This window comes from Vulpes vulpes, chromosome 1 (genome assembly GCF_048418805.1).
Source record: "Vulpes vulpes isolate BD-2025 chromosome 1, VulVul3, whole genome shotgun sequence".
NCBI classification, from domain to species: Eukaryota; Metazoa; Chordata; class Mammalia; order Carnivora; family Canidae; genus Vulpes; species Vulpes vulpes.
The window spans coordinates 36,478,784-36,491,186 of record NC_132780.1 but is presented as its reverse complement, the minus strand read 5'-3'; the positions used below and the strand labels follow the sequence as shown (position 1 = coordinate 36,491,186).

Below are 12,403 nucleotides of genomic sequence, written 5' to 3'. Positions count from 1 at the left end.
TCCTGCCATCCGGTCAGCCGAGCTGTGCAGATCAGTGCCCCCCACACCCGGAACATCCAGGCCCCTGCAGACTGGGAGCTGCGGGAGTTCCTGCGGGAGCTGACTCCAGGGCTGGGGAGCTGACTGCCGCCACTATTGTTGTTCCTTCTGGTGTCACCTTGTACCTGGGACTGAGCAAGGCCACCAGGGAGCAGGGACCTCACAGAATAAACAGCTCCCACTGAACCCTACACCTGGAAGGGGGCAGGGCAGCTCCCCCAGGTGCACACACCTGAGAATCAGCACAGCAGGCCCCTCCCCCAGAAGACCAGCTGGAAGGACAGGGGAAGAGCAAGTTCTTGACCAAGCAGCGCTGGAAAGTTCCAGGGGAAGTCTAGGGACTTAGTATATAGAATCAAAGGATACTCCTCCTTGTTTTTTTGTTTTCTGTTTGCCCCCCCCTTTCTTTTCTCTTTTTCTCCTTTTTCCAGTACTACTTGTTTTTAGCCACTCTGCACTGAGCAAAATGACTAGAAGGAAAAACTCACCACAAAAGAAAAAAAATCAGAAACAGTACTCTCTCCCACAGAGTTACAGAATTTGGATTACAATTCAATGTCAGAAAGCCAATTCAGAAACACAATTATAAAGCTACTGATGGCTCTAGAAAAAAAGCATAAAGGATTCAAGAGACTTCATGATTGCAGAATTTAGATCTAAACAGGCCGAAATTAAAAATCAATTAAATGAGATGCAATCCAAACTGGAGGTCCTAACGATGAGGGTTAATGAGGTAGAAGAATGAGTGAGTGACATAGAAGACAAGTTGATGGCAAGGAAGAAAGCTGAGGAAAAAAGAGAAAAACAATGCAAAGATCATGAGGATAGGTTAAGGGAAATAAATGACAGCCTCAGAAGGAAAAATATACATTTAATTGGGGTTCCAGAGGGAGCCGAAAGGGACAGAGGGCCAGAATGTGTATTTGAACTACTCGTAGCTGAGAACTTCCCTAACTTGCTGGGGCAAACAGGCATTCAGATCCAGGAGATAGAGAGATCCCCCCTAAAATCAATAAAAACCATTCAACACTTTAACATTTAATAGTGAAACTTGCAAATTCCAAAGATAAAGAGAAGATCCTTAAAGCAGCAAGAGACAATAGATCCCTAACTTATATGGGGAGAAGTATTAGGTTAACAGCAGACCTCTCCACAGAGACCTGGCAGGCCAGAAAGGGCTGGCAGGATATATTCAGGGTCCTAAATGAGAAGAACATGCAGCCAAGAATACTCTATCCAGCAAGGCTCCCATTCAGAATAGAAGGAGAGATGAAGACCTTCCAAGATAGGCAGAAATGGAAGGAATATGTGACCACCAAACCAGCTCTGCAAGAAATATTAAGGGGGACTCTAAAATAAAGAGGAAGTCCAAGGAAACAATCTACAAAAATAGGGACTGAATAGGTTATTCTGATGACACTAAATTCATATCTTTTAATAGTAGCTCTGAATGTGAATGAGCTTAATGATCCCATCAAAAGGTGCAGGGTTTCAGACTGGATAAAAAAATAAGTACCACCTATTTTCTGTCTACAAGAGACTCATTTTAGATCTAAGGACACCTACAGCCTGAAAATAAAAGGTTGGAGAACCATCTACCATTCAAATGGTCCTCAAAAGAAAGCAAGGGTAGCCATCCTCATATCAGATAAATTAGTTTATCCCAAAGACTGTAGTAAGAGAAGAAGAGGGATCCTATATCATACTTAAAGGATCTATCCAACAAGAGGATCTAACAATCATGAATATTTATGCCCCAAATGCAGGAGCTGTCAAGTATATCAATCAATTAATAACCAAAGTTAAGACATACTTCGATAATAATACACTTATACTTGGAGACTTGAATATGGCGCTTTCTATAATTGATAGATATTCTAAACACAACATCTCCAAAGAAACAAGAGCATTAAATGATACACTGAACCAGATGGATTTCACAGATATTTACAGAACTTTACATCCAAATGCAACTGAATACACATTCCTCTCAAGTGCACATGGAACTTTCTCCAGAATAGACCACATAGTGGGTCACAAATCAGGTCTTAACCAATACCAAAAGATTCAGATTGCCCCCTGCATATTTTCAGACCATACTGCTTTGAAACTAGAACTAAACCACAAGAAGAAGTTTGGAAGGATTTCAAACACGTGGAGATTAAAGACCATCCTGCTAAAAGATGAAAAGGTCAACCAGGAAATTAGAGAAGAATTAAAAAGATTCATGGAAACTAATGAGAATGAGGATACAACCGTACAAAATCTTTGGGATACATCAAAAGCAGTCCTGAGGGGGAAATACATTGCAATACAAGCATCAATCCAAAAACCGGAAAGAACTCAAATACAAAAGCCAACCTTGCACCTAACGGAGCTGGAGAAGGAACCGCAAATGAAACCTTCACCCAGCAGAAGAAGACAGTTAATAAAGATTCGAGCAGAACTCAATGAAATAGAGACCAGAAGAACTGTGGAACAGATCAACAAAACCAGGAGTTGGCTCTTTGAAAGAACTAATAAGATAGATAAACCATCAGCCAGCCTTATTAAAAAGAAGAGAGAAAAGACTCAAATTAATAAAATCATGAATGAGAAAGGAGAGATCAACACCAATACCAAGGAAATATAAACGATTTTAAAAACATATTATGAGCAGCTATACGCCAATAAATTAGGCAATCTAGAAGAAATGGATGCATTTCTGGAAAACCACAAACTACCGAAACTGGAACAGGAAGAAACAGAAAACCTGAACAAGCCAAACATCAGGAAGGTAACTGAAGCAAGCATCAGAAACCTCCCAAGACACAAAAGTCCAGGGCCAGATAACTTCCCAGGGGAATTCTTCAAACGTTTAAAGAAGAAACCATACCTATTCTACTAAAGCTGTTTGGAAAGATAGAAAGAGATGGAGTACTTCCAAACTCATTCTATGAGGCCAGCATCACCTTAATTCAAAAATCAAAGACTCCACCAAAAAGGAAAATTATAGACCAATATCCCTGATGAACACAGATGCAAAAATTCTCAACAAGATACTAGCCAATAGGATCCAACAACACATTAAGAAGATTACTCACCATGACCAAGTGGGATTTATCCCCAGGATGCAAGGCTGGTTCAACAATTGTAAAGCAATCAATGTGATTGATCATATCAACAGGAAAAAAAAAAAAAAAACAAGAACCATATGATCCTCTCAATAGATGCAGAGAAAGCATTTGACAAAAATATAGCATCCATTCCTGATCAAAACTCTTCAGAGTGTAGGGATAGAGGGAACATTCCTCAGCATCTTAAAAGCCATCTACAAAAACCCCACAGCAAATATCATTCTCAATGGGGAAACACTGGGAGCCTTTCCCCTAAGATCAGGAACAAGATAGGGATGTCCACTCTCACCACTGCTATTCAACATAGTACTAGAAGTCCTAGCCTCAGCAATCAGGCAACAAAAAGAAATAAAAGGCATTCGAATTGGCAAAGAAGAATCCAAACTCTCCCTCTTCGCAGATGACATGATACTGTACATAAAAAACCCAAAAGACTTCACCCCAAGATTGCTAGAACTCATACAGCAATTTTGCAGTGTGGCAGGATACAAAATCAATGCCCAGAAATCAGTGTCATTTCTATACACTAACAATGAGACTGAAGAAAGAGAAATTAAGGAGTCAATCCCATTTACAATTGCACCCAAAAGCATAAGATTCTTGGAATAAATCTAACCAAAGAGGTAAAGGATCTATACCCTAAAAACTACAGAACGCTTCTGAAAGAAATTGAGGAAGACACAAAGAGATGGAAAAATGTTCCATGCTCATGGATTGGAAGAATTAATATTGGAAAATGTCAATGCTATCCAGGGCAATGTACACATTCAATGCAATCCCTATCAAAATACCATGGACTTTCTTCAGAGTGTTGAAACAAATCATCTTAAGATTTGTGTGGAATCAGAAAAGACCCCGAATAGCCAGGGGAATATTACAAAAGAAAACCATATCTGGGGGCATCACAATGCCAGATTTCAGGTTGTACTACAAAGCTGTAATCGTCAAGACAGTGTGGTACTGGCACAAAAATAGACACATAGATCAATGGAACAGAATAGAGAATCCAGAAGTGGACCCTCAACTTTATGGTCAACTAATATTCTACAAAGTAGGAAAGACTATCCACTGGGAAAAAGGCAGTCCCTTCAATAAATGGTGCTGGGAAAATTGGACATCCATATACAGAAGAATGAAACTAGACCATTCTCTTATACCATACACAAAGATAAACTCAAAATGGATGAAAGATCTAAATGTGAGACAAGATTCCATCAAAATCCTAGAGGAGAACATAGGCAACACCCTTTTTGAACTTGGCCACAGCAACTTCTTGCAAGATACATCCATGAAGGCAAGAGAAACAAAAGCAAAAATGAATTATTGGGACTTAAGCAAGATAAAAAGCTTCTGCACAGCAAAAGAAACAGTCAACAAAACTAAAGACAAACTACAGAATGGGAGAAGATATTTGCAAATGACATATCAGGTAAAGGGCTAGTATCCAAGATCTATAAAGAACTTAATTAAACTCAACAGCAAAGAAACAAACAATCCAATCATGAAATGGGCAAAAGACATGAACAGAAATTTCACAGAGGAAGACATAGACATGGCCAACATGCACATGAGAAAATGCTCCGCATCACTGGCCATCAGGAAAATACAAATCAAAACCACAGTGAAATACCACCACACACCAGTAAGAATGGTGAAAATTAGCATGACAGGAAACAGCAAGTCTTGGAGATGGTATGGAGAAAGGAGAACCCTCTTGCACTGTTGGTGGGAATGTGAAATGGTGCAGCCACTCTGGAAAACTGTGTGGAGGTTCCTCAAAGAGTTAAAAATAGACCTGCCCTAGGACCCAGCAATTGCACTGCTGGGGATTTACCCCAAAGATACAGATGCCGTGAAACGCTGGATACCTGCACCCCGATGTTTATAGCAGCAATGTCCACAATAGCCAAACTGTGGAAGGAGCCTCAGTGTCCATCGAAAGATGAATGGATAAAGAAGCCGTGGTCTATGTATACAATGGAATATTACTCATCCATTAGAAATGACAAATACCCACCATTTGCTTTGACGTGGATGGAACTGGAGGGTATTATGCTGAGTGAAATAAGTCAGTCGGAAAGGGACAAACATATGGTCTCATTCATTTGGGGAATATAAAAATTAGTGACAGGGAATAAAGGGAAAGGAGAGAAAATGAGTGAAAATATCAGTGAGGGTGACAAAACATGAGAGACACCTAACTCTGGGAAATGAACAAGGGGTAGTGGAAAGGGAGGTGAACGGGGGCTTGGGATGACTGGGTGATGGGCACTGATGGGGGCACTTTGCAGGAGGAGCACTGCGTGTTATGCTAAATGTTGGCAAATTGAACTCCAATAAAAAAATTTAAAAAATAAAGATTTTATTTATTTATTCATGAAAGACACAGAGAGAGAAAGGCAGAGATATAGGCAGAGTGAAAAGCGGGCTCCAGACAGGGAGCCTGATGTAGGACTGATCCTGAGACCACGGACCATGCCCTGAGCCAGGGGCAGGTGCTCAACTGCTGATCCACCCAGGTGTCCCTCAGTTTTATTTTTAGCAAGAGGAGGGGCAGAGGTAGAGAGAGAATCTTAAGCAGATTCCATGGCCAGTGCAGAGCCCCACCTGGGCTCAATCTCACAACCCTGAGATTCTGACCTAAGCCAAAATCAAGAGTCAGAGGTTTAATCAACTGAGCCACCCAGGTACCCCTAATTATCTTTTAAAATCACCTACTGAAACATTTTTATTGATATTTCAAATCTGAGATCTAAGTATTACCTATAGTACTAAAGTTTGACTAGCAGAGAAAAACTGAAGGATAACTTTCAAATTAGGCTTTGAGAACCATACATTGTCATAAAAACCAAGAATAATTTTCCATTTGTTAAATATGTGGCAAATGTTGTATGTAATGAGAATCCCATTCTGACATTCTGAAAATTTGCCCAGTCTTTATTAGTCACGTTAGTCACCATTTATAGAAAGGACAAGACCTTGATAAGGATTGAAAAACAATTTTCCCACAAATAACTCAAGAACTCAAGCAGCCACTTAGTACTCTTCATCTTATTTATTTATTTATTAAGATTTTATTTATTTATTTGACAGATAGCACAAACAGGGGAAACAGCATAGGGAGAGGGAGAAGCAGGAAGCCCAATGTAGGGCTCAATCCCAGGACCCCAAGATCATGACCTGAGCTGAAGGCAAACACTTAACCAACTGAGCCACCCAGGTGACAAAGTACTCTGCATTTTATATATTTTGTATTAAGACTAAACTATTAAACTTTCATTTTTACCAATTGGGAATAAAAAGGCTGTTTTTACTGCCTTAACTAATTTTCAAAAATCCAAATTTTAAAACAAATAACCAATATTTTACAGTTGTCTACTAACTGCAGATTTACATACAATGTTACCATTTAAAATTGTCTTCATTCAATATGGAAGGGTAGCAGAATATGCCACTTCAAAGTGGGACTGCAGGAGCTCAGGACATGCCCGCCCTAAACTGTGCTACTTTGGTATATTGATTTTACTGAGCTATAGGCACAAAAAACTGTGAATGCAAAGTTTTTCCTGAACTCCCTACATCTGCCCAAATACAGATCCTCCAAAAGGTACTGAATTGTCCTAAATCCCCTTACCAAGAATTCACCCTTAGGGAATATTGACTCATCACAAAGGAAGACACTGGAAGTCAATACCATACCCAGACAAACTTTGTCATAATCAAATGTCCCATTTATTCTTTGAAGGGCCTACTCACTTTTCCTAAAAAAATTATTTATTCTCTCCTAAAAGCCTACATACACACCCTCTTTTTTCCTTATTAAGATAGTATTTAAGTCTAAATTCTAAGCCACCTCAGAGAGTTACTTTTTCCTGAGTATCTCTCATGTATACATGAGGAATACACATTAATAAGCTTCTGTTTGTTTTTTCTCTTATTAAACTATCTTATATTACAGAGGTCTCAGCTAACTACTCAGAAGGGCTAGAGGGAAAATTATTTTTCCTCCCCTACAGTACTCAAGCCATGACATGCAGAGTCTGTCTATGTGAGACTCTGAGCTGTTTGCATGTAAAATGCCCTGAAAGCCTGAAAACAACTGGCATTGTGAACATTCCCTGGCTGCCATATTGTACTCAAGTTATTACACTGATAATGTTAATGGATCCTCGAATTGAACTCTTCTTGAGATACTGCTCTTTCTTTCCATTTTAGTAAATTTAGAGCTTTTGCTCATCTCATGAATGATCTTTCCCATGCTCCAGTCCATGAGTGCTCTGCATGCAAGGGATCACAATTCAAGCTCTTAAGCTAAACCTTCACAAAGTAAAAACAACAGAGCAATTCCAACAAAATACCCATGCATTCAGTGCAAAAGAATGTAATTATTCATTTTAATTGAACCACCTGATCAATTCAGTCAAAATGGCCAATCTGTTCTATTGTAGTAGATTCAACCCTAGAGAAGAGCTTCCAGGACAAAGGCTTTAACAGGGAAAATAGCAGAGAAACTTTAAAAAGCAAATTTTTGTGGGCTACCATCTACTTGATCATGAGTAACTTCTACATTTGATAGAATGTAGAATTCTACATTGAATAGAATCTAGAGTGGAGATCCAATTTGCTGGACTTGATCTCTTTGGTGAGACCATCAAAAGTCACCCGCATCTGGGGTAGCATGTGCTTACATGTGGGAGCATAATCCCACAAGGTAAAAGGTCAAGTCCCCTGAATTCACTGCCATTTCACTGGAAACACATTCCGTGTCCATCCCCGCTTACTTGAACTTTCTTCTGTGTCATCCTCTTCTTCCTCCACTTGAATTTGTACTGTTGAAGAAAAGAAAAATACAATAGTTCTTTAAATGATGGCATAGCAACTAGCAACAGGTTTTTCCTGTTATTATTTTCATCATAAAGTTTTCTGTGCAGTTAATACAAATATTTTTCAATGAGCTTGTCAAAAAGAGCATTGTTTATTAAAGAAATAAAGTCACAGCATCCTAGACAGTGTTATGCAAAGACTTCTCTGCTTCATTGCCTTCAAAGGCTTGCAAAACAAATCAATTATAAGCCTGTCGGTTCAATTGAATATAACTGCTACCAAAATAAATTCTATGTTGCAATGAGTAGACTTGGGGTTTGCGGGGTCATTGCATTCCTTGATAAATTGAGTTGCTAGTAAAGCTATATCCACATGCACAAACAATGTGGTTATTAGAACCAAGTTAATTTATTAAAATAGAGAACATTTCATTCTAACCAGTTACCAGTGTCAAAGAGCCTTTCAAAAAAATGTTGAAAGGCTGATATTTCCTATTTCAAGGATTCCTGGGGTTGTCTACTGAGATAACCTAAATTTTCCAATATATGATTTACTTTGACCATAGGGAAACACGTGATTTTGTAGTTCTTCCCCCCAAAAAAGAACATTTCTTCTGTGTATTCCTCACTCCATACTTAAGACAGCATCTCCTTTTTAGTTTTGGTCTATTTTTACAAAGGCATCAAACGGTTTAAAAAAATTGTAGTTGTCCAATAATATGTGAAAATATACTAACTTTTACACTTGTCATCTACTGTCCATTCATTACAGGTCTCAGCCAGAGACAAAGCTCTTCAACTTGCTCAGGTAAAAATGAGAATCGACTATTTCTTTAAAACCGTAGTCCCATAACTAGCTTATAAAATCACAAGTGTATCATATTTTTAAGTCAGATGAGACTGAGTCTGAGAGAGTAAAGATGACAAAACAACATTGCCGCAAACAGAGGAAACAACCTCCGTTTTGTTTCTGCTTGCATACTGTCAAAGGTTATTTTTCAGAACTTGACAAGCACATTGAAAACGGAACACATGCCAAGAGTTTAAATTCCATTCACAAAGGAGATTATTGTAAAAGCACATTCTGCCTTTAAACAGCATCTGCATAAAAATTTTTAGGATATGCAAAAATGTCATCACTCAACGTCAGCCACAGAATGTGAAAATAAGTGTTCTTTTGTTCAGAGTGGACATGTGCCTTCTGTTACTGGCTGTAACTGGATCTGCACAGGACAAAGATCTTTATGTCACTACTGAGAGTCCACAGCAGTGAGGCAGACACTTCTAAGAAGATGTTTTACATTTAACAATCGGTCTTGGTCTTTTATTTGTAATTAATCATCACCACCAAGCTTCTTCAGTCAAAGAAGGAAGACACTTCGTAGGAAGGCAGCCTTGGAACAGAGTCCGTTCTGTGTGTATAATATAAGAACAGCTAGGGACAAACAGCAAAGACTGACACACAGCCTATTCTGCAACATCATAGCCAAAGCAAAATCCACACAAAATATTATGCTGATTTATAATAACAACTCACTGGATGTGACTAAATGAAACAGAGAAAAAGGAACAAAAATATAATCAAATCTTTAGGAAGGATTATATATTAAATAAAAACAGCAGAATGAAATGTCCCAAGCCAAGGAGATGAGCAACACATCCATTTCTTCTGATAGCCAGTGGAGGAGAAAAAGCAGGGCTGCAATAATGGATCATCTCCTAGAGTACAGGAAGGGTAATAACAAATGGCTATTAAATAAAACCTAAAAATCCATCAGAGGAGATATCTCTGTGGTGGCAAGTAAAGAACTAAAAAAAAGAGCTATGGTTTCTAAGTGATGTAATGGAGAGTACTGCAGAAATAGCCCCTAGCCTCCTCTTGAGCTGACTCTCCAAGAGTGATATTCATCTGTGCGTGATCATCTGCACATTCTCATTAGGTGCCTTCTTTATTCAATGACATCCTCTTGGCAGTGGAGTCAAGGGGCGATGAAATAGTTGTTTTCATAGTTATTGTGATAATCATTGGGTTGTTCTTGACTCAAACCCTCAGCAAAGGCATCATCAGTATCAAGAACGAAACAACAGCACTGTGACCAGATGTAAGATGCCTGCAAGAGCCTCAGACCGACTCTGGTTTTAATGGAACATTATTTGGCTGGAAAAGCAACTATCAGTGGTGGTCTGGATCTCCTGCAACTCAAAGTGAGACTAAAGAACTAAGCTAAGAAGCCCCTCCAACACCAAACCTTGTGCAAAAGAATATCTCAGAGCACTAAAATGGGAGCTACAGACTGTCTCTCCCTCCTCATACAATTTTTGGCATGGCGTGTTGCCATTCCTTTTCTCAGCAATCCCTAGTAGCTTATCCCGGATCGTATGACCCCCGCATGCTTTGGCTGCTTCCCAAAGCCTATTGATTATGTACTTTAAAAATAACCTCTCTCCTGGGGAGCTATGGGAGGATGGTGAAAGGAGAGGAGGGGGAGGTCCTGTCAAAATGTTGGAGGCACAAGCAAAGCTTCACTGAAGTACGCTATTTAAGAGAGGAAAATGCAGTCAGAGCAGATGAACGCCTAGGCAACCCAGATCCTCATTTCATGCAAATAGACCCAGTAATTAAAAACAGTAAAAGGAAACAACAGCAAAATGTCACATTTTAGAGGCATTGGAATCGTTTGGAGAAGGGGATGTTGTTCCAGGCTTTCTTTTTTAATCTATACCACTGAAAGTAAGTAGTGTTGCCTGTTCCTCTGGGTTAACCCACGTTTAGCTCTTAAAGAGATGTTTGGAGCACTAGGTGATTACTCTGGAAACTGAGAGCTCGTTTATCCAATTAGCATTTATGGTACACTCACAAGGGAGTACAGAGCAAAATGCTCTGGGCAGGGAGTTTGTAGGTTCTAAAAGAAAACATAAGGAGTGTTTAACTATATAAGACTATATAAAATAGTCGTACTATTTTATGCAAAAGAATGACTTCATAAGTGAGATCAAGATTAGATAGGAGTATCTTAGCCAGTTTACCTGGGTTGTAACAGCAATGCATTAGTTACATTCATGAGGCTTTTTGTGTGTGTTTCATTTTAGGGTTTGTGTGTGTGTGTATGTGTGTGTGTGTGTGTGTGTGTGTGTGTGTGTGTTTTATGTGCGAGGAAATGTTAACATGGGTCCTTCCCATATACATGACGTACATGTCTCCTCAGGCTAAACTGCACTGGAAGTGATATTCATCTTTGCTGTAACAAGGTCATTTCTGAATCCTAGCTGAAGGACCCATGCCATCAGTATGGGGTGTGATGTGGAATGTGAGAGGAAGAGAAGAATCAAGACATTCAGAAGGTTTTCATCCTTGGCAGGCACCTAGATAGATAGAGTCAAAATAAAAAGAGATGAAAAGTCTATAGGAAGAATAGGTGGGAGGAGCTGAAGATAGGGAGTTTAATATGAAATGTTGGAGTTGAGTTGCCTATTAGACACCCATGGTTAACTTGAGTAGGCAATTGGATATTGGAGTCTGGAGTTTGGAAGAAAAGTCTGGCCTGGAAATATACATTTGGGAATTATTAGCATATTGATGCTATTTAAAGCCGTAGAACCAAGTGAGACCACCAGGTAAATGAATAAAAACAGGACAGAAAAAATGAACAACACAGAAAACTCCAAAATTGAGAGGACAGGGAGAAGAAGAAAAACCAATCAAAGACACTGAAAATGAACAATCAATGGAGTAGGAGGAAAACAAGGAATGTGTCGTAGGCTTATAACTCAGGTATAACGAGGACTGAAAATTGACCATTGGATTTTGCAGTATAGAAGTCAATGATGACTTTGGCAAGCATAGATTTAGCAAAGTGTTATAAGGAAAAGCCTGAATTTCAATGGCTTTACAAGAGAATGGTCAGTGAGGAATAGGACCACTAGTTATGCTAGCCATCTTACATGCTGATGGCAAAAGAGAATGATAAATTGATGATGTAGGTTATAAAAAGATAGTTACACATACAACACATATTAGATTCTGAATTCTTTTATTGCATTTATGTGGCTTTTGGTTTTGTTACTGGGTTATGTTTCTCTGACTGAGACTTTGTTAAAAGATGGGGCAACTTACTAATATACCCCTTGCTTATATATAGTGTCCACCGTATAGTAGTTCAAAGGTATGGTACTAAAGGGTGGTGAAGGAACAAGACAGAAAAAGAAAAATGGGGAAGAGTACAGAGATGAAGAGAAGAATACAGCAAAGAAAGGGAGGTAAAAGGGCAAAAATGAGGTGAGATTACAGTAAATAAGAGGGAAAAAAAGTATAAATGAAAAGTAAAACACTGCATTTTGTCTTTACTCTGTCTATAAATAAACATATTTGTATTTTTATTTTCATGTAAATAAATATTATAAATATAAAATGTTATCAGTTCTAAA

At 38.8% G+C, this 12,403-nt stretch overlaps 1 protein-coding gene across 3 annotated transcripts in view; it reads right to left on the bottom strand.

Moving 5' to 3' along the window:
• Positions 1–12,403, bottom strand: part of TMC1 (transmembrane channel like 1) — a 141,694-nt gene that overhangs the window by 103,446 nt on the left and 25,845 nt on the right. For all 3 annotated transcript variants that reach the window (XM_072735987.1, XM_072735919.1, XM_072735864.1), the window contains one exon: positions 7,937–7,984. In XM_072735987.1, coding sequence (XP_072592088.1) covers positions 7,937–7,984 — 48 coding nt within the window. The remainder of the gene's footprint in view (positions 1–7,936; positions 7,985–12,403) is intronic.